The 27,645-nt window shown below is 39.5% G+C and overlaps 1 protein-coding gene and 1 long non-coding RNA gene across 3 annotated transcripts in view; one reads left to right on the top strand and one right to left on the bottom strand.

Annotated features, from left to right (window-relative positions):
- The window catches only part of LOC133638601 (uncharacterized), a 53,316-nt gene extending 50,699 nt beyond the window's left edge, over positions 1 to 2,617 (top strand). For both annotated transcript variants that reach the window (XR_009823659.1, XR_009823660.1), the window contains exons 3-5: positions 515 to 633; positions 803 to 914; positions 2,499 to 2,617. This is a non-coding gene — a long non-coding RNA (uncharacterized LOC133638601). The remainder of the gene's footprint in view (positions 1 to 514; positions 634 to 802; positions 915 to 2,498) is intronic.
- The window catches only part of smyd1a (SET and MYND domain containing 1a), a 55,189-nt gene extending 28,670 nt beyond the window's left edge, over positions 1 to 26,519 (bottom strand). The window contains 2 exon segments of the mRNA XM_062031386.1: positions 2,430 to 2,606; positions 26,245 to 26,519. Coding sequence (XP_061887370.1) covers positions 2,430 to 2,606; positions 26,245 to 26,381 — 314 coding nt within the window. The 5' untranslated portion in view covers positions 26,382 to 26,519.
- Between the last annotated feature and the right edge of the window lie 1,126 nt (positions 26,520 to 27,645).

The following is a 27,645-nucleotide window of genomic DNA, read 5'->3' as shown; positions in this document are numbered from 1 at the left end:
AACACTAAAATTGGCTCTATTGTGTGAATGTGAGTGTGAATGTTGTCTGTCTATCTGTGTTGGCCCTGTGATAAGGTGGCGACTTGTCCAAGGTGTACCCCGCCTTCAGCCCGAATGCAGCTGAGATAGGCTCCAGCACCCCCCGCGACCCCAAAAGGGACAAGCGGTAAAAAATGGATGGATGGATGGATGGATGGATATAAATCTTTAGCCATTTGTCCAATCAAATAATTCCAACAGTTTCTGAAAAAATAAAGCCCGATGTACATGTCATTAGGGTAATTCAGGCTTTGAGAGTTAAACGGCAGAGTTGTATACTAAATTCTAGCGCAAACTCTTAAGAGTGTCAGGGAGTGAGGTTTACCAACGTACACTTCTCTGTAAGACATAGTTCAAACTCGATCCCTAATCTTTTACTTATGTACGCTCTTGATGCCTTGTTCAGTTTAAATCTGTAAATTTCTATTCAGTTTTTTGAGTTTGTCTATTATAACATATTTATTTGTTCACGCAGACTTCAGGCTCCTCGATCAGACTTGCATTTTGGCCTGCAAGTCAAGAAGTTTGGCCGCCCCACTTGTAGTCAGAGCAAATCAAAAACTACATGAGATTTGGCCTCAGTCCATCGCTAAAGTAGGTACCTCTTGTCAGTGATCTACAACCCATCTTATTAGGTCTTTCAGGGATTTTCATGCTATGCCAAGGAAGCATCCTAATGAAACAATGAGTATGTTTCCATGCACTAACTTCGTCTGATTTCTCAAATAGTTGTTTTTTTGTATTTTCCCACCTACATGTGAAGTCCCATTGTCCATGCACACTCTCTCATGCAGACCTGTGGACCTGTGAATAAATGTCCGTCTTTTGGATATTGTCCCGCCGCGGGAACTGGCTACTGCTTCACTGACTTCATGGTGAGCGTGTTCTGTTATTAAGATTGGAAATTTTGGGGCGGATCTTGCGAGGTTCGTTCTAGCGACATAAGTGTAAGTCAAATTATGATCACATCCTATAGCATACCAACAAGCCAAGAGACAGCCGAGAGGCAGCTTGTATCTCAAATTACTCGTAACTGGAGGTAATCCTGAGTTGAGGTACTACTGTAATTAGTTAAAGAATTGTTTATGATGTATCCTTTACTTTTGTATTACTACTGCACAATGTTTGTGAAGTGCTTCTGTCAACTTTATTGATCAATATATTTATTCTTTGAGTAAGCCTTAAAAAACTCTATTCAACCTACTCAAAGTGGAGCTCCACAAGAGAACCTATGTGTCCTTGCCCAGCACCGCCACCAAGCTATCATGGAGTTCAACCCATCTTTAGTTGTAAATGTCCTCATGGCCAACCCTGCACACAATGTTCCGACGTCAACCAAGACCTTTTGAAAATTGACCTATGACTGGAGGAGGCCACTGATTGCTGCCAACGCCATTCATACCAAAGATGTTTGGTAACCCTAGTGCGCATCTCCCTACCTTTCTTTGGACAAGTTGACAAACCAAGTTGTGAATATGTTTGAAATAAACCAATCTCATTATTGTTAGTGTACTATATGTACAGAAATCATTTTTATTTAAAAATGAACAGTTTGTGCATCGACAAAGTATGAAAAATAACAGTTTCCGTTGTGTGAAAAATATCTATGTTCATTATGTCAGACAATGTATTTATGTGTTGGGTTCCAGAAAGTAAACTAGGCTCCTATGCAAGTTGCTACCAGCTACTCAAAGATAATTTAAGGTAGCAAAAACAAAGCAGACATACTGTACTGATCATTGTTTGGAAAATTCTAAAGGACCCTTGAGAAAGCTAATGGTGATATAGACAACATGTCTCAAAGGGCAGTGCAGGCCTGAGAGGACATGTGACTGAATCTTGGGTGTACTCACACTAGGCTATTCATACCGTGCTAAACTTGGGTGTGATTCCTCCTCCCTTCCCTGGCCACGATTGGCCTGCAGTCACACTTAGAATTTGTGCTGTAACCCCATTGCCTGATCATTTGCCACTGCCTGAGGATGGTTGGGTGGTACTTTGCTGCAGCAAGCACTGGGTTGATGTTGCACTCCCATGCTGGAGTTAACTTGCAATGGACTCCAGCGATAAACCCTCTCACATATTATTGTTATTATCATTATTGCAATTATTGTTTTTGTTATTATTGCCACTTTGCCCTCTTCTCTCCAGGTTCTCTTGCACTCGATGTTCAGCCGGCTGAACCCCTATGCTAGTTGTCGATTAAATTGATGTTCTCAATATTTGCTGTCTCACTGTCCATCCGCAGGTTCTCAAACTGGATCCCAGCAGATATTATCTTCTATCACTGTTTCCTCATTTTCTTATTTGTCTGACCGATCCTAAATTCTGAATATTATAATGAATTTAGTTACAGTAGTCTAACAAAGCGGCTCAAACATCTTTCTTACCGGACATTCTCATTCGGCGCCTTGCCGACCTTCTTAATGGCAGCACACTCCTTCTTGTGTTCATCCCAGCATGCGGTCTGGCAGGTGCGGTTGCAGTAAAAGGCAAACTGGCACTGGGCACAGCGATGTAACTGGGCCTGCTGGCGGAAGCAGCTGTGGCACACCTGCATGAACAAGCTGACAGAAAGCAGAGACATTTGGTATGTTCATAACTTCACACAGACTTGATTCCTTTAAAAAAAACATTTTAATTTACTGTATGGATTCATCTGATATGGTACACCACTATCACTGCTCATTCATGAAATCAATAATTGTAAAAATAGTAATGTAATGTAGAAAAAGAAAACTATTTTTTAATGGACTTTTATGGGCTGCTTGTGGAGCAATCACTGACTCTAATGCTACAAAGCTGCAATAATTGCACAACAATGTAGGCCAGACCTGGGCATTCTGCGGCCCTTTGTGCGTCCCTGTCCGGCCCGCGTGAGGCCAATCATAAATTACAAAATAAATTTAAAAAGGTATCTATGTTGAGTGTGCAATACAACGGTGCTGCTTTTGTTTTGAAAAGCGTTATTTGTATTACTTCCATGTGGACGTATGCACGTGCGTGATTGTGAGTGAATGTGAACAGCTGCCATCACAAATTACAAAATAAAGTTGAAAAAACATCTATGTCGTGCGCGCAATACAACTGTGCTGCTTTTATTTTGAAAGGTGTTATTTATGGGCGTATGTCTGTGTGTAACCTGTGAGTGAAGGTGCACAGCGACAAGTGATGCACGGTTTACACCCGAGACGCTAAAAGAGAAAAGTTGATGACGAATGCCGTGTTTTCAACAAGACATGGACTGCCAAGCAACGTTCCCTCTAAGGTGCACGCCTGCGCAATTGCGTACTGCTCGAGCGTCCTCTGCGCACAGCAAATATATGCCGCGCACCAAATCAAATCCCATCTGAATTCTAAACAAAATAAACACATTCTGTGTAATTTTGCAATGCAACTTTGAGTGACAGTGACAACAAGCGGCCCTAACGGTGTTCGTCAACACCGTTCAATTGAACACCGTTCAATTATTGTAACATCTATCGAGATGCTTCGAGGCCAGGAATTATATCGATCACTTTAATGAGCAAAACTGTTTACATTCGGCCATAACCACACCAAAAACATGAGTAAAACACTTCTATCTCGAAAAACTAGTCATTTTCTGCCGTACAAACCAGGCCAAAACCAACTTGTCATCTGTCACCAACACGCATACCACTAAACCACTGGTGCGTTTATGGCCACACAAAAAGTCGGACAACTCAAACACCACACAAAGTTACACTATGACTCCTCAGTCATACGTGTGCTTATTTTAATGTGATTTATTATTAATGTTAATTTATTTATATTAATCATGGAATGCTGTTACTAGAGAAAGTTACAGGAATGCACACTTCATCCTATGCTTACATTTCATTGTGCAACATGAGGATGTTTAAGGGGGAGCTAAATGTGATCTCTGAAAGGGGTACAAATGATTTCCAAAGCAGTGCTTTTGGTATAAAGTTGTTAGGTTAAATGAAAGTATTATTATTATTAATTATTATTATTATTGTTATTATTTGTATTATTATTAATATTATTATTATTATTATTTTTATTATTATTTATCTTACGGTATATATCAAAAATAATATTGAGCAAAATTTAATTGATATATTGTCGATGTGGCCCTCCAGCAGTGCTGGGGTTGCTCATGCAGTAAAAATTAATTGTCCACCCCTGATGTAGGCCATCTAATCAAATCTCATACATATTTTTTATACATCGTTATTTCTATTCTTTACAATTCTGCCATTTTCAACAAAAGATGTTTCACAAAGGCACCTAATGTCATATTTACATTTTATCAAACATGGTGACATAATTTCCAAAAAAGAGAAAGACGTGACCATTTGATTAGGTACCCACAAAATAAATGGGGAATGTCCTATACAAAAGTGTCCAAAGTGTGCCCCGGCGGGGCAATCTGAGGCCCGCAGCTTGAGCTTTGTTGACTCACAGCATATTATCTGTCACGTGTGGGGGGGTCACATCTTTCTGCGGGGTTCGTTTTCCTGGGATGCAGACGGACCACTCCGGACAAGGCGTGCAGGTAGGAACATGATTTAATCTTCGAAAATCAAACACGTACCAAAAACAGAAAACAAGCAGAAGTTAACATGCCGATCGCACGGGAAGCTAAGGTTACCTCTTAGCACAGGAAGCATAAACTTGGAGACAAGAAATACTAACGTAACTGTTGCATTCAGCAAACAATGAAGCCAGACTGAGCGTGGTGAGAAAGGTGAATAAATAACTCTCCGATTAGTGGTCGACAGTAGGTGAGCGTGCCGACCACTAACCAGAGGCAGGTGAACCCAAATAATCCCCATGGAAACTAAAACAAACCCAGAGGTGCACAAAACAGGAACTAGGGGAGTCCAAAACTAACGGAACGTAACCAAACAAAAAATGAGCAGGCCACGGATCATGACATTATCAAACAAAAAAAAACTGTTAAAAAAGCAGGAAAATGTAAAATGAATGACAAAATGCTGAAATATTTATACTAATAAACTAGGGATAGTTACAAATTCGATACATTTATAGGTACCGCCAAAGTCCATCGGTAGCTGACTCAGCCGGACTGCCTCCAAGTAATGTTACAATTTTCCATGCCAACAAAGCAGTGTTAATTTTGACAGCAGTTTTTAATGTAGTTTTAGTCACAGTCTTAACAAAATGTATTTTAGTTTTAGTTATATTTTAGTCATTGAAGTGAATTAAATAACTCATATTATGTTCTACATATGGTGAATGTTTATATTCAACTTGGAGAAAGCGAACCACCTTATGGTTGAGCCCATAATAAATTAAGGAGCCTTAGTTGGACATTTGCATGTGGACTGGAATTAGCTCTCTCACGAGATGAAGAAATAAAACCAGCCTTCGGAATGCAAAAGTTATAGCTGGAGGAGAGATTTCATGCTTATCTTAACGTCAACCTACAAGTTATGGCAGGGGTCGGGAACCTATGGCTCGCGAGCCAGGTGTGGCTCTTTTGATGATTGCATCTGGCTCGCGGATTTCGGCTTTTCAGATAAAACAAAATATTATCGCTTGTTTTAATTCATCCATCGATTTTCCACTGCTCATGTATTGTTCAGGGCTGCAGTTGGCTGCAGGAGCAATTGTCCATTATTTTAATTGGATGATAATAACCAACGTTGGGCGTTGCTGGGTAAACAGGTAAACGCCCCCTTTTGAATCAGTCTGCGTGGTCATTAGCTCAAAGCTAACCCTTCGACGAAGAAAATGGCAAAAAGAAAAAAAGATGAGGAGTATCGTACATTTCAGGACGAATGGACCGAAGAATTCGCCTTTGTGGAGAGAGCAGGTTCTGCAGTATGTCTAATTTGCAATGACAACATTTTGTGAGCACACTCGTCTTTTTAAGTTCATCACCGATCCAAACGAGTGTTCACTGAACACAGCCGACCTGAGTTACATTCCTGATGTCTCCCTCAGAGATTTTGAAGCAGAAGTGGCTGACCTGAAGGCCTCAGACATGGGGGTGAATAAGTTCAAGTCACTGAATGAAGATTTGGAAAGAATCGCACGACAGAAAGCGGAGTTGGCGAGCAAGCACATGTGGATACAAATGAAAAAACTTCAACCCGAAGACCAGCTGATTATCAAAACTTGGAACGCGCTTCCTGTTACATACGACACACTGAGTGTGAGTATTGCTGTATTGACCATGTTTGGAACTACGTATTCATGTGAGCAGTCATTTTCACATCTTAAAAACATCAAGTCCAACCTACGATCACGTTTAACGGATGAAAGCCTCAAGGCCTGCATGAAGCTTAACCTCACTAAGTACCAACCAGACTACAAAGCCATCAGCAAATCCGTACAGCACCAGAAGTTGCATTAATGGTGAGCATTATAACATTATTTAAAGGCCTACTGAAATTATTTTTTTTAATTTAAACGGGGATAGCAGATCCATTCTATGTGTCATACTTGATCATTTCGCGATATTGCCATATTTTTGCTGAAAGGATTTAGTAGAGAACAACGACGATAAAGGTCGCAACTTTTGGTCGCTGATAAAAAAAAGCCTTGCCTATACCGGAAGTAGCGTGACGTTACCGGAGGAAGGACTCCTCACATTTTCCCATTGATTACAATGCAGCGAGAGAGATTCGGACCGAGAAAGCGACGATTACCCCATTAATTTGAGCGAGGATGAAAGATTTGTGGATGAGGAACGTGAGAGTGAAGGACTACAGTGCAGTGCAGGACGTATCTTTTTTCGCTCTGACCGTAACTTAGGTACAAGGGTTAATTGGATTCCACACTTTCTCCTTTTTCTATTGTGGATCACGGATTTGTATTTTAAACCACCTGGGATACTATATCCTCTTGAAAATGAGAGTCGAGAACGCGAAATGGACATTCACAGTGACTTTTATCTCCACGACAATACATCGGCGAAGCTCTTTAGGTACTGAGCTAACGTGATAGCATCGGGCTCAAATGCAGATGGAAACAAAATAAATAAATCCCTGACTGGAAGGATAGACAGAAGATCAACAATACTATTAAACCATGGACATGTAACTACACGGTTAATAATTCCCAGCTTGGCAAAGCTTAACAATGCTGGGAATTCGGACAACAGCAGGTCATTTCTCTCGCCAAGGAGAACGCCGCTCTTCCTGAGTCCGTTAAATCCCTCACCGACGGAGTGACGCAACTCACCCGGGACAACAGGAGCATGAAGGAGACGATGCTGGACCTCCAGGCGAGAAGCATGAGGGACAATCTGGTCTTCGCGGGAATACCGGAAAAGACAGAGGAAGATCCCGAGGAAACCATCAAGTCCTTCATGGAACACCAGCTCAAGCTTCCAGCAGACACCATCAGGAACATCACCTTCCATCGCGTCCACCGGCTTGGAGCCAAAAAGCCGGAGAACAGGAGGCCGAGACCCATCGTAGCCAAATTCGAGCACTTCCAAGCAGAAGGAGCGAGTGAGGAACCAGGGCCGAGAGCTGAAAGGATCCAACTTCTGCATCAACGATCAGTTTCCAAAGGAAATTCTCGACAGACGCCGCCATCTGTTTCCGCTTCGCAAGAAGTTTATCACCGAAGGATGCCGTGCAGTCATCACGGTGGATAAACTTTTCATCAATGGCCAACTTTACCGTGATCCGGAAGCCACGCCGTGGCTGTATTAAAAGTACCAATGATTGTCACACACACACTAGGTGTGGTGAAATTTGTCCTCTGCATTTGACCCATCCCCTTGATCACCCCCTGGGAGGTGAGGGGAGCAGTGGGCAGCAGCGTAGCCGCGCCCGGGAATCATTTTTGGTGATTTAACCCCCAATTCCAACCCTTGATGCTGAGTGCCAAGCAGGGAGGTAATGGGTCCCATTTTTATAGTCTTTGGTATGACCCGGCCGGGGTTTGAACTCACAACCTACCGATCTCAGGGCGGACACTCTAACCACTAGGCCACTGAATTATTAGCGTCTGAAACACGGTAAATGTTGTATTTTTTTTTTCTTTTGTTATTTCATTATGCTTCAATCCCTCTCTTTTTTTCCCCCTCTTGCTCACAATACACCTGCGCGTCATTATAGCGCTCACGTAAACACCATTCGCTCTCTCTCTTTCGGTAAACCAACATGTTTACTGTTTTACTTTTTTGTTTGACTTTTTATGTCACTTATTTCACTACCTGTTTAATCCACCACTCTCTTCTTTTCTTTTATGTTTTTTGTTTTGTTTTTCTCTTTCTATTTCTCCACCTGTTGTGTGTCCCATTGTCGTCATCAGCATTTACACTCACAGCTAATACATACACAACTATACACACTATACACACCTACATATATGCATGATAGGCTTACATTTAGATACAGACATGCATTATTTACACATAAAGTACACACATAATCCACACACTTAGTTACAGTCTAGTTTAGTATGTCCACTGTGCAGTTTGTCACTTGGAATGTGCGTGGGGTCGGGTCAAAGGAAAAAAAAAAAAAAATTCTTAATCATTTGAAGAGTATGCAAGCAGACATTGCTTTACTACAAGAGACTCACCTCTCCAAGTCCGATACCTCAAAACTGCATTCATCGCAATACTCACACACATACTTTGCTAGTTACAGCTCCAAACTGAGAGGCGTAGCCATTCTCATTAGTAGAAAGGTCAACTTTACATTCCATAACTCCATTACTGACATAGAGGGAAGATACATCATTCTTAATATTTCTGTTGATGGGAGAAACTCATGTATCGCCAACATTTATGGTCCAAATGTTGATGACCCCTCCTTTTTTCACACTTTCTTCTCTTCACTTTCTCCTCACTCAAACCACTGTTTGATTCTAGGAGGGGACCTCAACTTAGTATTTAATCCAAATATAGATCGGTCCAGAGTGACTGGGAGTCACCGTGAGTCTCAGTCAGTGGTAATACTTGAAGGCCTACTGAAACCCACTACTACCGACCACGCAGTCTGATAGTTTATATATCAATGATGAAATCTTAACATTGCAACACATGCCAATACGGCCGGGTTAACTTATAAAGTGCAATTTTAAATTTCCCGCTAAACTTCCGGTTGGAAACGTCTATGTATGATGACGTATGTGCGTGACGTCACGACGGCAACGGAAGTATTCGTACCCAATGTGTCACCATACAAACTGCTCTGTTTTCATCGAACAATTCCACAGTATTCTGGACATCTGTGTTGGTGAATCTTTTGCAATTTGTTTAATGGACAATGGAGACTGCAAATAAGAAAGTTGTAGGTGCGATCGGTGTATTAGCGGCGCACTACAGCAACACAATCAGGAGGTTGTGTTGTGTTTGAGCTGGATAGCAGACGCACTACCGTGAGTACAGCTTTGGCTTCCAAACATTTGATCGCTTGCCCGTACGTGCGTGTCGCTATGTGCGTGTCACGTACGTAACTTTGGGGAAATATGTTTCTTGCCGACTCTGATGGTGGCCGGGGTGTCGTCGAATGCTACAACGCCCGCCGCCGCTCCTTAGTTAGCTTCAATTGTTAAGCTTCGCCAAGCTGGAAATTATTAACCGTGTATTTACATGTTCATGGTTTAATAGTATTGTTGATCTTCTGCCTATCCTTCCAGTCAGGTTTTTTTTTTAATTGTTTCTATCTGCATTTGAGCCTGATGCTATCACGTTAGCTCCGTAGCTAAGTTAGCTTCAATTGTTAAGCTTCGCCAAGCTGGAAATTATTAACCGTGTATTTACATGTTCATGGTTTAATAGTATTGTTGATCTTCTGCCTATCCTTCCAGTCAGGTTGTTTTTTAAATTTTGTTTCTATCTGCATTTGAGCCTGATGCTATCACGTTAGCTCCGTAGCTAAGTTAGCTTCAATTGTTAAGCTTCGCCAAGCTGGAAATTATTAACCGTGTATTTACATGTTCATGGTTTAATAGTATTGTTGATCTTCTGTCTATCCTTCCAGTCAAGGTTTTTTAAAATTTTGTTTCTATCTGCATTTGAGCTTGATGCTATCACGTTAGCTCCGTAGCTAAGTTAGCTTCAATTGTTAAGCTTCGCCAAGCTGGAAATTATTAACCGTGTATTTACATGTTCATGGTTTAATAGTATTGTTGATCTTCTGCCTATCCTTCCAGTCAGGTTTTTTTTTTAAATTTTGTTTCTATCTGCATTTGAGCCTGATGCTATCACGTTAGCTCCGTAGCTAAGTTAGCTTCAATTGTTAAGCTTCGCCAAGCTGGAAATTATTAACCGTGTATTTACATGTTCATGGTTTAATAGTATTGTTGATCTTCTGCCTATCCTTCCAGTCAGGTTGTTTTTTAAATTTTGTTTCTATCTGCATTTGAGCCTGATGCTATCACGTTAGCTCCGTAGCTAAGTTAGCTTCAATTGTTAAGCTTCGCCAAGCTGGAAATTATTAACCGTGTATTTACATGTTCATGGTTTAATAGTATTGTTGATCTTCTGTCTATCCTTCCAGTCAGGGTTTTTTAAAATTTTGTTTCTATCTGCATTTGAGCTTGATGCTATCACGTTAGCTCCGTAGCTAAGTTAGCTTCAATTGTTAAGCTTCGCCAAGCTGGAAATTATTAACCGTGTATTTACATGTTCATGGTTTAATAGTATTGTTGATCTTCTGCCTATCCTTCCAGTCAGGTTTTTTTTTTAAATTTTGTTTCTATCTGCATTTGAGCCTGATGCTATCACGTTAGCTCCGTAGCTAAGTTAGCTTCAATTGTTAAGCTTCGCCAAGCTGGAAATTATTAACCGTGTATTTACATGTTCATGGTTTAATAGTATTGTTGATCTTCTGTCTATCCTTCCAGTCAGGGTTTTTTAAAATTTTGTTTCTATCTGCATTTGAGCTTGATGCTATCACGTTAGCTCCGTAGCTAAGTTAGCTTCAATTGTTAAGCTTCGCCAAGCTGGAAATTATTAACCGTGTATTTACATGTTCATGATTTAATAGTATTGCTGATCTTCTGTCTATCCTTCCAGTCAGGGTTTTTTAAAATTTTGTTTCTATCTTCATTTGAGCCCGATGCTATCACATTAGCTCCATAGCTAAAGTGCGTCAACGATGTATTGTCGTGGAGATAAAAGTCACTGTGAATGTCCATTTCGCGTTCTCGACTCTCATTTTCAAGAGGATATAGTATCCGAGATGTGAAACTTGTATACACCCCAGATTGAGCCATCTCTTTCAGACATTGAGACATTTCTCAATGGTATAGACTTACCTAAATTAAATACAAGGCAGGTATCAAATTTAGATCTTGCTATTTCTGTAGATGAACTTCACGATGCTCTTCAACAGATGCCAAACAATAAAGCACTAGGGCCTGATGGGTTCCCTGTGGAGTTCTACAAAACATTCTGGTCACTGCTAGCTCCGATATTTACGGAAATGGCTTTAGAGATGAAAGAAAACTCATTCCTTCCTCCAAATATGAACTCTGCCACGATCAGTCTCTTGCTAAAACCTGATAAAGACCCAACACTTCCATACAGTTACCGGCCAATCTCCCTGATTAATGCTGATCTTAAAATTATCTGCAAAGAATTATCTCAAAGATTAGAAAAAGTCACTCCATATATAGTACATTCTGATCAAACAGGTTTCATCAAAGAGAGACAATTGTCCAACAATGTTCGCCGTCTACTCAATGTGATAGACTATTCTGTTATTCATAATCTAAAAACAGCTGTTGTTTCATTAGATGCTGAAAAAGCATTTGATAGAGTGAATTGTAATTTTCTTATAGCTACTCTACAGAAATTTGGATTTGGAGACTCATTTATAGAATGGATCTGGAGACTCATTTATAGAATGGATCAAGGTCCTATATAGTTTCCCTACAGCTTCGGTTAGAACGAACAGCCAAATCTCCCCAAGGTTTAATCTTATGAGGGGCACAAGGCAAGGGTGTCCACTTTCTCCGTCACTGTTTGCTATATTTATTGAACCTCTTGCAACCGCAATTCGACAGCATGCAAATATTAAAGGCACCCATACCGCAACCGTTCATCATAAAATAAGCCTTTATGCTGATGATGTATTACTTTTCTTACAAAATCCACATTCTTCTCTTCAAGATACAATCTCACTTATCAATAAATTCAGTTTTATTTCAGATTACTCCATCAACTGGTCCAAATCTACTGTGTTACCAATTAATTTTGACTTTCAGAGCACCTCATCGATTCCACTGCATAAAGGGAACATTAAGTACCTGGGAATCAATATTTCCTCCACATTGTCAGATCTGAATCGCTTGAATTACTCCCCAATCTTAAAATCGATTGAGGATGATCTGGCGCCTTGGAAAACACTGCCAATCTCACTTATGGGAAGGGTTTCTACCGTGAAAATGATGGTCTTGCCTAGGGTTAATTATCTCTTCTCAATGATTCCAACCAAACCTTCTCAAATCTGGTTTAAATCACTAGACTCACACATCCATCAGTTTCTTTGGAAGAGTAAACCAGCACGAATCAGCCTTAAAACTTTACAAAAACCCAAAGAATATGGGGGTCTAGAACTCCCAAACTTTTCCTATTACTTCCTTGCAAATAAACTACAATATATATTAAAATGGATCAATCCCACTTTATTGGATAGTTTATGGTTAGAGATTGAACAATCACTTAGCCAGGAGATCCCAATTTCTAACCTGCCCTTTATTAGCCAAATTCTCCGGAAACACAACTGCTTTAAAAGTATTAATATACGCACTACCTTAACAGCTTGGTGGGAGTTTTTGAAAATAACTGGGTCCCCGCTCACTCCCTGTCAATTTACGCCTATTTGGAATAATCCTGATTTTCTTTTAAACAAGAAGCCATTGAACTTTCCAACATGGTGTGATAAGGGAGTCAGATGACTTGGGGATATCATCAATGCAAACAGTTTTATCTCTTTTAAAAGTTTAATAACACAATATGCAATCAATCCTAATAAATTCCTAGAATACATACAAATCAAATCTGTAATTAGCGCAAGATTCAACAAAACAACATGGGAAAGTAATCCTACGACCGTTAAATTCTTCAAAACATCTGCCCCCAAAGCTTTATCCAAATTATATGCTCTCTTATCAAAAATAGATAACACAATAAGTATCCCAACTTCCAAATGGCACTCAGACGTATCCACAAGCTTTGACCCAGAATTCTGGAAGCAAATATGCCTCAATACTTCTCTTTTGATTAAGAATCCGAATTTAGCCAAGACCAAGATCCCCCAAGTCCAAGCCAAGACCAAGATCCCCCAAGTCCAAGCCAAGACCAAGATCCCCCAAGTCCAAGCCAAGACCAAGATCCCCCAAGTCCAAGCCAAGACCAAGACCCACCATGCCAAGACCATGTCCAAGACCAACCATGCCAAGACCAAGACCAAGTCCAAGACCACCCTCGCCAAGACCAGGACCAAGACCCTCGCCAAGACCAAGACCCAGACCCTCGCCAAGACCCTCCAAGCAGCCAAGACCCTCCAAGCGGCCAAGACCAAGCTTCGCCACCCGAAGTGCCACGCCAAGCTTCGCCGCCTGCTTCGTCTGCTGCACCCGCACCTGCGTCATCTGCGGCTTCAACGCCTGCAATGACGACGACGCGCCTGCCTCCTCGCCTGCCACGGTTGTGGCCACTACCTGGTCGTCCGCCACGCCAAGTGCGCCCACCTCTTCGTCGGCCACGCATGTGGCCCTTCCCGGGTCGCCCACCTCGCCTGTGGTGGCGGCGTTCCACTCGCTGCCGCCACATGACTATGCCTCGGTGGATTCGGGGCCACTTGGCCTGGCGACCCACCGCCATGTCCCCCTCCCGCCCTCCCATGACTCTTGATCCTGTTTTGTGTTTTGTTTTTTGGACATCTGGGATCTGTCCGTAAGGGGGTGGGTTCTGTCATGTCTGTTCATGTTTTTGTTTTGGCCATGTGTTTGTTTTTTGGACTCTTTTTAGTTCCTGGTTGCACGTCCTTGTTTGGTTTGGTTTCCATGGTCACCCATTAGTGTTCACCTGTCTTGTCACGCACCTGTTTTCACTGATCACGTCACTATTTAAATCTGTCTGTTTCTGTTGTTCGTCCTGGCGTCCTCACACATTCACACTCCTGTCACTCTGATGATCCATGCTGCTCTTTTTCATGTTTTTTCTCATGCCAAGTAAGTTTTGTTTATTAAGACCACAGTTAGTGTTTTTGTTTCTTTGTTCATAGTTTTTGTGCCCACGTGCATGTCTTTTGTTTCTTAGTCAAGTTTGTATTTCCGCCTTTGTGCGCGCCATTTGTTTGCTTCCTTTTTTTAGTTTATTAGTGTTAAAAATAAATCATGTATTTAAATTCACGTCTTGCACGCGCCAATTTTCCATTGCCTTCTGGAGAAACACAACCCGAGAACCTAGTCCTGACACTGTACATATACATTCACTGTACAAACATACATTTACACTTACTGTAAATATACACTCACTGTACAAACACATATACACACACTGTACATATACATTCACTGTACAAACACACATACTGTATACACATACTGTACATATACATTCACTGTACAAACACACACACACATACACATACTGTACATATACATTCACTGTACAAACACACGCATACACATACTGTACATATACATTCACTGTACAATCACACATATACACATACTGTACACATAAAAGTACATATGCACACATACACTCATGCACATAATCACGTTTCATCAAACATATATTAATGTTGTTGTCCTAGGGTAAACTGGGTATAACACATGGCACACTGACAAAGCTTAACCTATTGTTACTATAACAATCTACAAGGTTAATGTAGGTTGCTTCTTTCTTCCCCTCCTTTTTTCTGCATTCTTTCATATCTCAAGTTATCATTACGTATATGTATTGTTGCATTTGAACAACTGTATTGTTGATAATAACGGTAAAGTATTGGTATTGTTCATTATCAATAGCGCTAATTCTATTGGTATTCGTATTGCTCCATTTTTTGTGAAATAATGCTCATTGTCATTTCTGTATTTTTTATTTTTTCACTAACTGCTTATTTGCTATTACTTTTACCATCATATTTGTACATGTCGTATTTGCTGATGTTGCTCTGTTGTTGTTGTTGTTGTTGCTGTGTTTGCTGTTGTTGTTTTTGTCTCTCTGTCTAATCCCCCTCTTATCCCCACAATTTCCCCCTCTGTCCTCCTTTTTTTCTCTTTCTATCTCGTCCTGCTCCGGCCCGGCTGCACCAAATGATAATATAAATACATTTAATAAAGTCAAATACAAATAAGGCAACAAGAGAAGTATCATACACTTCTCTTTTGTAAAGTAAATCTGAACAGCTGATATAGGCATCTACATCTACTATATGATTTGCCTGAGAAGCTGGACAGGACAAAAAAATAAAAAAAAATAAAATAAAATAAAATAAAAAAAAACAAACAATGCTGTTGCTAACGACGCCATTGAAGCTAACTTAGCAACGGGACCTCACAGAGCTATGATAAAAACATTAGCGCTCCACCTACGCCAGCCAGCCCTCATCTGCTCATCAACACCCGTGCTCACCTGCGTTCCAGCGATCGACGGAAGGACGAAGGACTTCACCCGATCATCCGTGCGGTCGGCGGCTAGCGTCGGCTAGCGCGTCTGCTATCCAAGTCAAAGTCCTCCTGGTTGTGTTGCTACAGGCAGCCACTAATACACCGATCCCACCTACAACTTTCTTCTTTGCAGTCTTCATTGTTCATTAAACAAATTGCAAAAGATTTACCAACACAGATGTCCAGAATACTGTGGAATTTTGAGATGAAAACAGAGCTTTTTTGTATTGGATTCAATGGGGTACCAATACTTCCGGTTCAACGATTGACGTCACGCGCATACGTCATCATATCTACACGTTTTCAACCGGAAGTGTGGCGGGAAATTTAAAATTGCACTTTATAAGTTAACCCGGCCGTATTGGCATGTGTTGCAATGTTAAGATTTCATCATTGATATATAAACTATCAGACTGCGTGTTCGGTAGTAGTGGGTTTCAGTAGGCCATTAAATTCCTCAACTTTATAGTCAACTAAAATTGCAGTAAATTTTGTCGAGTAAAAAATTAAGTGTGACGTTATTTGGATAGTTGTATACTTAAACTATCGGCAATTTGGAGTGCATAACTTAAGAGAAATCATATTTTCTCTAAGTTAAAATATAACGTGCACATTTTATCATGTAAGTCTACTATTTATTTAGCCAATTAGGACTAAATAAAAATGTTACTGATCAATAGGAGACAAAATAAAAAATACCCTCAATGCCAGTGTAAAGTGCATGGATAGATGTGTGCATGTATTATGGACATATGAAGAAAAACTTTTTGTATGTTGTGTATATAACCTTTCTGTGAGTATTACCCTGAAAAATGACAATTGCTTATTAAATGTGGGCAGTGTCGCCCATAGACTACAAAATAGTGGTAAAGTAAGCGGTCTTGCTTCTGCTCTACCGTTTTGGTAACCGTCTTAGTAACTTTAATTCAGTACAGTTGTTCAGTACAGTATGCAGACTTCCCTCGAATCAGGTTCTTAATCCAGGCTGTGTATGATTAAGATTAAGATTAAGATTAAAGTACCAATGATTGTCACACACACACTAGATGTGGTGAAATTTGTCCTCTGCATTTGACCCATCCCCTTGGGGAGCAGTGGGCAGCAGTGGGCAGCAGCGGCGCCGCGCCCGGGAATCTTTTTAGGTGATTTAACCCCCAACTCCAACCCTTTGTTGCTGAGTGCCAAGCAGGGAGGTTATGGGTCCCATTTTTATAGTCTTTGGTATGACTCGGCTGGGATTTGAACTCCAACCTACCGATCTGATGTCCTCCCAAGCCCAGCAAACCTCCATGTCTGGGGTAAAACGGTGACACAATCCTGCCCCCGCTGCTCAGGACGGAGCTCCCTGGTACACGCACTCAGCAGCTGCCCAAAAGCTCTTGAAGACGGGTGCTATCGCTGGCGTCACAACCAGGTGCTTAGGGCAGTCGCTGACAGCATCGCCACCGCCATCAACACCAGCAAAGGCCACCACAAGCCAAAGACCATCGCACTCTACAGAGCTGGAGAGAAGCCCAACATACCACCACGGGCATAGTCCGGCCTCCTCACCTCAGCCAACGACTGGCAACTGGAAGTGGACCTGGGCAGGCAACTGAAGTTCCCTTCTAGGAATACATCAACCAGGCTCCGCCCAGACATGGTCATTGTCTCAGATTCCACCAAGCAGCTGATTATTCTGGAGCTAACTGTGCCATGGGAAGAACGCATTGGACGAGACCAATGAGAGGAAGCGTGCCAAGTACCAGGACCTGGAGGAAGAGCGTAGGAGGCAAGGCTGGAAAACAATATGTGAGCCTCTGGAGGTGGGCTGTCTGGGATTCGCAGGGCGGTCACTCTGCAGAGTGCTCACCCCGGCTAAGACTTGTCTGGGAGGCAAAACAGAAGGCTAACAGATCCGCAACGGAAGCCGCAGTGAAAGCCACAAGATGGTTTTGGATTAAGAGGTCAGAACCGTGGTCAAACGCTGCGGGGACAGAGGCTGGGGATTGATCACCCCTGCCGGGTCGCCTGGGCTGAGGGGGTCTGATGTTGAACGACCTGAAACCCCCGATGATCCCAGGAAACAAAATCACTGATGATGTGTCCCAGCGCATCCGCAAGATGTATCTTTCACCAAGAGTAATTTCTATATATTAGTTTTGGCCTTCACACTCTAGCATAGGTGTTCGAACAATTCGCCTGTAGATGGCGCGTCAAGTTAGTTGTGTTTTTTACAGGAGAAAATTGAGCCACAGGGTCTTGTTGTCTACTGTGGCAAAGGTGAAGTGCATCCATATGTCTTCTCACTCACAAAGACAGTAGTTCTGATTGGATCCCCTCGTGATTTACCCACTGCCTCTCTCCCACATGCAACTGTGATTGGATATGTTCCCAACTTGTCCCACCCGCCTTGAGACGAAATTAAATATGATTGGATTTCGTCTCTTGTCAAAATGTTTGTCTGTTTTTTATTGACCAAATTGTCAATTAATTTTGTCATTATTTTTGTAGTCAAAGTGCATTTGTTTTGATTAGTTATTGTTCTATTTTACAAAGGGGAAAATAGGTTGTTGACGATAACTAAGGCAAACATTTTTCATCAACAAAATAACACTGCAACAAATCTAGAAGAAGACGCTCAAAAGTACTTTTCAAAAAGCGCTATCTGAATTTACATTGGATTTGCCAGACATTTCTACCAATTAAGGATGTAAATCTCTTTGTGGTGGACGATTTCATTCGCATCTCGATACAAGGGTGCGATGTGAGTCAAAATCGATTTATTGATAAAACGGAACGATGTGATGCGATTTAATTTAGTGTATAAACAATTTGATATGATTCGATTTAATGTGTCAGAATAATTGTATTTAAGTTATCACAAAACGTTGTGTTTCAATGAGTTCCCGGCGAGCAGACAAAAGCTGTCTTTGATCTTACCAAGCAAAAGGCTTGTAAAACTCCACTGTGTAGGATGAGAAGCGACATGAAGGTGTCGGTTTCTTTGATGTATTGTATGTCACAGGAAGATTTTGTCTTGACCCGAGATCTACAAAGCGGAGAGGAGGCAGGGCCTGGCCCCCCTCCAGGCACCTTTTCTTTTAACTGTTTTGTGACCGAGGGCAACGGCTGTTTACGACCTTTTCTTTGAACCGACCTTTTCTTTGAACTGTTTTGTAACCAAATGCGATGGCTGTTTACGACCACCGACCCTTTAGAAACAGCTGTTGCCATGTAATCAGGGAAAGTCCACATAAAAGAGGAGGTGTACAATCTTTCGTCAGAGCGTGGGACGTACAGTGTCTACGCGTTTCTCCTCAATTGAGCTAAATCGAATTCTGTCTGTTTAATTCCTTGCTTCTTGTCTTGTTTAATAGATGTCATCAGTGTTTGAACCTGACATAATGTATGAACGATTCAATAAACAATTTCATTGTATGGTTAACATTTGTTGATGGACACATTCTTTTTTACACCTGGCACCAAATAACATAAGCATTCCTTCCTGTGCATATGCTCCTCCTCATGTTAGACGATAAATACTTAAGACCTTGGCACCAAGCGCTCAGACCGATCACTTTCTTCCTCTCTCTCAACCTCACCCCTCTGCGAGTTCAGCTTTTTTTCCCTACACACGCTCAGATTTCTGCTGTGCGCTTGCGCAAGTTTTGACATATCGTTATATTTGTGTCTAAAAGGCAACCACTCAGAGAACTGGACGAATGTAAGCTCTGATTGGCTGCTTGCTCTCCAATGAGATCGCTCTGAAATACTATTTTCAACATGGCGGTGCTATACGGAACGGAAATAGCGACTTTAATGTGGGTATAACTTTATTTATTCATTTAAAACATCTAAAAGTAGACATGTAAAGCTAGGGGGACAGTAGTGATATAAATATGTGTTAAAATACGAGACCTCGACTATCGTAATGTCGAGCGACCTCCGTGCTCTTCGCTCCTCTATACCAGTGTTTTTCAACCTTTTTTGAGCCAAGGCACATTTTTTGCATTGAAAAAATCCAGAGGCACACCACCAGCAGAAATCTTTAAAAAACAAAACTCAGTTGACAGTAAAAAGTTGTCGCAATTGTTGGATATGACTTTAAAGCATAACCTGTCACGACTTGGTCCTTGGCGTGGATTGTTTTTCCGTGGTGCAAAGCAACTTAACATGACGTGCAGGTGAGGACATGTTTTAATATTTAAACTCAAAAGGGTATAAACAAAAGGCGCTCACAGCGGAGGTAAAAAACTTGACTAGGAAAACAAAAGGCGCGCACAATGGCGGAGAACTATGAACATTAAACAAAAACTTACGTGACAAGGAACTGTGAACATGGCATGAAGAAGCGTGGTCATAAAGGGTGCAGAGCATAAATGTGGAGCATGAATGTGATGTCGCCAGGACGAACAACAGAAACAGAAAAGCTTATATAGTGACATGATCAGTGAAAACAGGTGCGTGACTCTAACCGTGAACAGGTGCGTGACATGACAATGTGAACCAGGTGAAACTAATGGTTGCTATGGTGACAAATAAAAGTGCACAAAAAGTCCAAAACCAAATCCGAACATGACTAAAACAAAACATAATCACAGACATGACATAACCAAGCATGCATCAATATAGCTCTTGTCTCAAAGTAGGTGTACTGTCACATCACACCCTGACTTATTTTGAGTTTATTGCTGTTTTCTTGTGTGTAGTGTTTTAGTTCTTGTCTTGCACTCCTATTTTGGTGGCTTTTTCTCTTTTTTTTGGTATTTTCCTGTACCAGTTTCATGTCTTCCTTTGAGCGATATTTCCCGCATCTAATTTGTTTTAGCAATCAAGAATATTTCAGTTGTTTTTATCCTTCTTTGTGGGGACATTGTTGATTGTCATGTCATGTTCGGATGTACATTGTCTTTGCTACACAGTAAGTCTTTGCTGTCGTCCAGCATTCTGTTTTTGTTTACTTTGTTAACCAGTTCAGTTTTAGTTTTGTTCTGCATAGCCTTCCCTAAGCTTCAATGCCTTTTCTTAGGGGCACTCACCTTTTGTTTATTTTTGGTTTAAGCATTAGACACCTTTTTACCTACACTCTGCCTCCCGCTGTTTCCGACATCTACAAAGCAATTAGCTACCGGCTGCCACCTACTGATATGGAAGAGTATAACGTGGTAAGTCTGCCGATCTCCAGACTTTACAGAAACTCAACAACACATCATTTGCAGACTATAATTACTGGTTTGCAAAACATATTTTTAACCCAAATAGGTGAAACTAGATAATCTCCCATGGCACACCAGACTGTATCTCACGGCACACTAGTTTAAAAACACAGCTCTATACGAGAGAGACTCTCAGATATTCAGCCATTGCAGACAGCTTCGTGCACTGAGCTTTTTTTAACGTTTAGAAGTAAAAACCTTACATCTTTAAATTTATATACCTAAGTAGCTTGACTCTTGTCTTACTAACGTGTGACTCTAATAGTTGATATTTTTTAACTATTTGTACATTTTTTTTAATCATGGTTTGTAGACGCTGTGTACATTTCTATTTCACTGGAAAATGTTCACATTCATATGTTTATAAATCACTGTTAATGTGATCTTGTGTTTACGTTTACTCTGCTGTTCTGTTTAGGACGCGGGTCAGCAACATGTGGCTCTCGAGCCACATGCGGCTCTTTAGTGCTGCCCTGGAGCTTTTTCCAAAATTTATGAAAATGTAAAAAGATGAGGGAAAACATTTTTTTTTTTGTTTTAATATGTTTTTTTGTAGGAGGACAAACATGACACCTAATTTTAGAAATCCCACTGTTTATATTAAACATGCTTCACTGATGGGAGTATTTGGCGAGCGCCGTTTTGCCTTACTAATTTTGGCGGTCTTTGAATTCACCATAGTTTGTTTACATATACAACTTTCTTCGACGCTGCCACAGAAAGATGTGTTTTATGCCACTCTTTCTTTGTCTCATTTTGTCCACCAAACATTGTATGCTTTGCGTGAATGCACAAAGGTGAGCTTTGTTGATGTTATTGACTTGTGTGGAGTGCTAAATCCATTAGAGGACAACCTGCAGTTTCCTTTAACTTGGACACGCACACATCTATACTTTTTGGCCATTCTAAGTAATTAATTTCCAGGAGTTATCTCACCCTCTGAGAAGCCTACATTTTACAAATTTTTTCCAATGTTGTAAAAATGTGTAGAATAAATATTACATTCCAACAATTCTGTCAACGAAGATTTGCGTCAGCCTGCAACACATAGTCATTTTGATAGTAGGCTAATATAGGTAATATAGACACTTACATCATGTGTTGCCTTCATTATAACACTTCTATATGGCTTTAATTTTTTTGCGGCTTTTTGTATTTTTGGTCCAATATGGCTCTTTCAATATTTTGGGTTGCTGACCCCTGGTTTAGGACAATCAAGGAGAACATGGACTCTCAAAACAATTTAAAGGACAACAGAGCAAAAAGAAATAGATAACATGGCTGATCATCTGAAAGACATTTTTTTTTTACCTGTAAAAAAATAATAAAGTGCTGAAACTGCTGCTATTGTGATTCATTTTTTTTGCCTAAATTACAACTATTCCAAAATAGGGAAATATATTTTTAGTAATTACAAATTCCATTTCACTTAATATTTACAAATACAGTTGAAAGTACACACATTTACAACAGGATTCATTAAAAAAAACATCAATTGCTTTATTTTAGAGCCAAAAGGTTATTTAGAATTATTTAAAGAGAATAGAAGCTTTTACAGAAGACTTGTATATTCCCTATTACTTAACATGTTTTAAATATTATCTGAGTATTACTGTGTGATGTTACCGTATGGATTCCAAAAAGAAAGGCCAGGAAGACTTCTCTTTTTGGAACATTATCTGGATTGTCTCTAGCATGTTTCTGAGGGTATACATAATGTATGTCCGACTACCTCATCAAGTGAGTTTGCAAAGCTAATTGTTGTATTACATATTACATTTGATCTAAAAACTAACTAATAAAGCGACCATCTTATCATATTTGTCCATAAACGACTTAATAACTATTAAAGACAATGACTTTAAAAGGATTTTCCTTGCTTATAAAAGAGAATCACAGAACCTTGTTATAGTTACTAAAAATCAATAATACACACCAAATGTATTGTGCACAAAATACATTTATATTCGCTCAAACATTATTTTTCGCTCGAGTTTTATTTTCAAAATATGTCTGTGCTTGCAAAACTTATTTTTCTTTCCTAAAAATCTCCCTTTGCCACCTGCAAATCAAGACACAAATATAATGTCATATCAAATAATAATCTTTGTCATTAATACATGGTTCCATATTATTTGACAAGGTTGTGAACTTTAAGTAGGTTAGCTATACAGTCGTGGTCAACAACACTTGTAAAGAACATAATGTCATGGCTGTCTTGAGTTTCCAATAATTTTTACAGCTCTTATTTTTTGTGATAGAGTGATTGGAGCACATACTTGTTTGTCACAAAAAACATTCATGAAGTTTGGTTCTTTAACGAATTTATTATGGGTCTACTAAAAATGTGACTAAATCTGCTGGGTCAAAAGTATACATACAGCAATGTTAATATTTAGTTACATGTCCCTTGGCAAGTTTCACTGCAATAAGGCGCTTTTGGTAGCCATCCACAAGCTTCTGGTTGAATTTTTGACGACTCCTCTTGACAAAATTGGTGCAGTTCAGCTAAATTTGTTGGTTTTCTGGCATGGACTTGTTTCTTCAGCATTGTAATGTTGGTTCTTTGGTCAAAATGTTGCATAGATTATGTTTTACAGACCATCGTCGAGCTGCTTTCTGACAGTCGCTTCTGGATGCGCCGTTTTGTGGGTGGACTACAAAGGTGGACGCGCTCAATTTTTCAGGATTTATGCAGATCCCAAATACAGATCAGCAGGTACCACAAGGCAAGAAAAGTTGCATTTGCATAATATTGCAAAACAAAACTCCAGATAATATGTCTTACCTTATAAACCAGGGGTAGGGAACCTATGGCTCGAGAGCCAGATGTGGCTCTTTTGATGACTGCATCTGGCTCTCAGATAAACCTTAGCTGACATTGCTTAACATGATAAGTAATGAATAATAATTTCACTGGTAATCACAGTGTTAAAAATAACGTTCAAAATATAAAACATTCTCATGCATTTTAATCCACCCATGCGTTTTCTACCGGACCTATTCAAGAAGTCGCATTAACGGTAAAAAGTATTTTATTTATTATTGGTTAGCTTCAGAATAACAATGTTATTCAAAAGAATAAGAGACGTATTATACACGAAAAATGTTGGTCTTACTTAAAAATGCACATATTTAGTTGTATTCAGTGTTAAAAAATATTATATGGCTCTCACGGAAATAAATTTAAAAATATTTGGCTTTCATGGCTCTCTCAGCCAAAAAGGTTCCCGACCACTGTTATAAGCACGCCATAATAATACTCGTATGTTTAATGCACCAACAATCCATCAAGCGGTGCGGCTTCATAGCTTACCAAAGTCATACTAAAACATTTTGATAGATTTTTGAGCGCCGTGTGTAATGTTCTATATTTTCAATGGGACATATAAAATGTTGGTGTAGTTTACTTGAGTCATATTGCAGTCTACACGTATCTCTTATGTTTGACTGCCATCTACTGCTCACACTTATCATTACACATGTACCAAATAAAATGGCTTCGAGGTCGGTAAGCAAAACCAGAATTATTCCGTATATTAGGCGCACCGGGTTATAAGGCGCACTGTCGAGTTTTGAGGGGAAAAAAACATTTTAAGTGCGCCTTATAGTCCGGAAAATACGGTACAAAAACAGTCCTTAGAAACGACCATCAATTTGCAGTCATGTTGTTGTTATGATTTCAATGACAGCTAACGCTAATTGTCCAAATTGCTATTATTAGCTAACAACACCTAAAGCTAATGCATGTGTTACCAGTGTTGGGACTAACGCGTTACTTTGTAACGCGTTACTGTAACGCCGTTACTTTCGGCGCTAAATAGTAATCTAACGCGTTATTTTTTATATTCAGTAACTCAGTTACCGTTACTACATGATGCGTCACTGCGTTATTTTACGTTATTTTTTATGTAGTATCGGCTAGAAACTGAGAAGATCTGAGCGTGTTTTATTGGAGCGCTGCAGAAGAGGCGACAAGGAAGAGGCGCGCTGTGTGTGTATGTTACTAACAAGACATGGCGAAGCCCGAAGCCGAGTGTCTTAACATGGAGATATTCTCACTACTTTTCTTTTGTCGACCACAAAGAAAATAACATTTTAGTTAAATGTAAGTTGTCTTGGATCAAAGATCCTATCCTAGCAATTCAAATCTGCTGAAACAGCTACAAAAGCAACATGCTTCGACAAAGCTAGTAAAGAGAGACACACTTCACCTCCTAAGCAACAGCGGCTGGATTTTAACGAGGCACTGCGCACTGAAGGTACACACACTCTGTCAATTCTCTTATATACTCTTTCATTCTAGACTTCTAGAGTGTTTGATTATCACATCACTCTAAATGTATAGACTATAAAGTTCACAAACATAAAGAGGGATGCTAGTGGGCCAGGCCAATCTTTCCTTATCTCTAAACTAAAACTGGGGAAATGTGTAGAGTGTTCTGGGCTTCAGATATGATTTTATTTCAGAATTCCTTGAGAGAAAAAAATGCCTGGTTAGGCTTTGTGTATGTAGTGTGTGCCTTCCTTGGTTTACAGCTATGTTGTTATTATGCTGTTTGTTACTTATGTATGTTATGTTGCAGCTATTTAAAATAGTTGTGTCAATTTGTTCTGGCCTGAAACAAATTGGCCCTTTGAAACATATCTTTGTTTTTGTGTGTTGTATGTAGACCACATTGCTTAGCAGAGTTCAGTGATGCAAATGCATGTCAAGTTGATCAAGAGATTGTATTATTCTCCAGTGCAATAACAGTACTGAAATGAAGGCTAAAAGGGCTTTAAAGGGGGCCTTAAAAAAAATGAAAAAAATAAACATATATATAAGTAACTAGATAGTTACTTTTCACAGTTACGCATTACTTTTTGGTGTAAGTAACTGAGTTAGTAACTGAGTTACTTTTGAAATAAAGTAACTAGTAACTGCAACTAGTCACTGGTTTTCAGTAACTAACCCAACACTGTGTTACATACGTACCTAATTACGTCATTACGTACGACAAGCCGTAAGAGGGCGGGATATACTGTGTAAAATACATTGGAAAGTTAGCGCCCTCGAGGCATCTGTGTAAATGTTTCAAACATCTCCTTTAAGTGTCATGCCTGGTGTTAGCAACAGGCCAATATTCCAGTTATACTTTAAATGTAACACTCCTTTTACATTAAAAGTCAGAGGACAGATATTGCAATTCTCAAATTAAGTTCTGCTCAAGTTCACATGACAACTTGTCAGCTACCGTGTCTGTATTTGCTGATGTCAGGAAAGTTGAGAATTTAGAAACGAGGTCAGGTTTCCCTTGGGACTGAGGAAGACGTCTGCAACCAAGTTGGTAAAACATGCTCACTTAGTCAACTTTCAGACTTGATTCTGTCTGTGAAAACAGTCACACGGTCCTCCTACCTGTCAAAGACCACAGCAGCAAAGCTGGCCTCTGCAAACACCACCTCCCCAGCATTGAGGTCTCTGCCTGCCCTCAGACCACGACCTTTCTTCCCCGCATCGCACAGCTCAGCGGTCTCCATGTTCCCCAATGTCATGGTGTAGGTGGTACAAAGCAAAAAGTATGACAGCAGAGAGAAAGAAAAACTGTAGCAAAGGGCTGGACTAAGCTAATCGAAGTGGTGAGTTCTCATGAAGTTCGCACGCACGCATTCATCTGAGGCTCTGGCCTCTTTGGCCGCTGCTACTGCCAAAAATACATTCACTTCCTCTGAGGGTTGTACTACCTCCCCAGGGTGAGAAGGAGACCAGCGGAGGGTCTGTTATGCCAAGGTAGTTGTCGTTCCCTTGTTGGGTCGCATCCCCGAATGGTATTTTTGTCTGCACCAGCTGTCACCTTCCATCAGAAAGCACATGACAGGCAAAATAAAACATGTTTTGTTTTTTTGCAGGCAGGAGAAACTACATTCAAGTGTAAGCAGAAACACAAATTATTAGTGGTCTGTCTCCCAGTTTAAATCTCAGCTGTGTTTATCTATGTATTAGGGTTGTCACAATATCAGAGTTTGAGTTGTCGATGCTGATACCTATGAATTTCCATGACTCTCTATACCAGTATATATATACATATATACATATATATATATATATATATATATATACATATATATATATATATACATATATATATATACATAAATATATATACATATATAACATATACATATATATATATATACATATATATATATATATATATATATATATATATATATATATATATATATATATATATATATATATATATATATATATATATATATATATATATATATACATATATACATATATATATATATATATACTGGTATAGAGAGTCATGGAAATTCATAGGTATCAGCATATATATATATATATATATATATATACATATATATATATATATATATATATACATATATATATATATATACATATATATATATATATATATATAATATATATATATATATATATATATATATATATATATATATATATATATATATATATATATACTGGTATAGAGAGTCATGGAAATTCATAGGTATCAGCATCGACAACTCAAACTCTGATATTGTGACAACCCTAATACATAGATAAACACAGCTGAAATGATGCAGTATATATATATATATATATATATATATATATATATATATATATACATATATATATACATATATATATATATACATATATATATACACATATATATATATATACATATATATATATATACATATATATATACACATATATATATACATATATATATATACACACACACACACACACAGTATACAGTATATATACACAGTA

The sequence above is a fragment of the Entelurus aequoreus genome, linkage group LG21 (assembly GCF_033978785.1).
Source record: "Entelurus aequoreus isolate RoL-2023_Sb linkage group LG21, RoL_Eaeq_v1.1, whole genome shotgun sequence".
Lineage (NCBI taxonomy): Eukaryota > Metazoa > Chordata > Actinopteri > Syngnathiformes > Syngnathidae > Entelurus > Entelurus aequoreus.
Note: the sequence above shows the minus strand (reverse complement) of the source record. Positions and strands in the feature narration are given on the sequence as shown.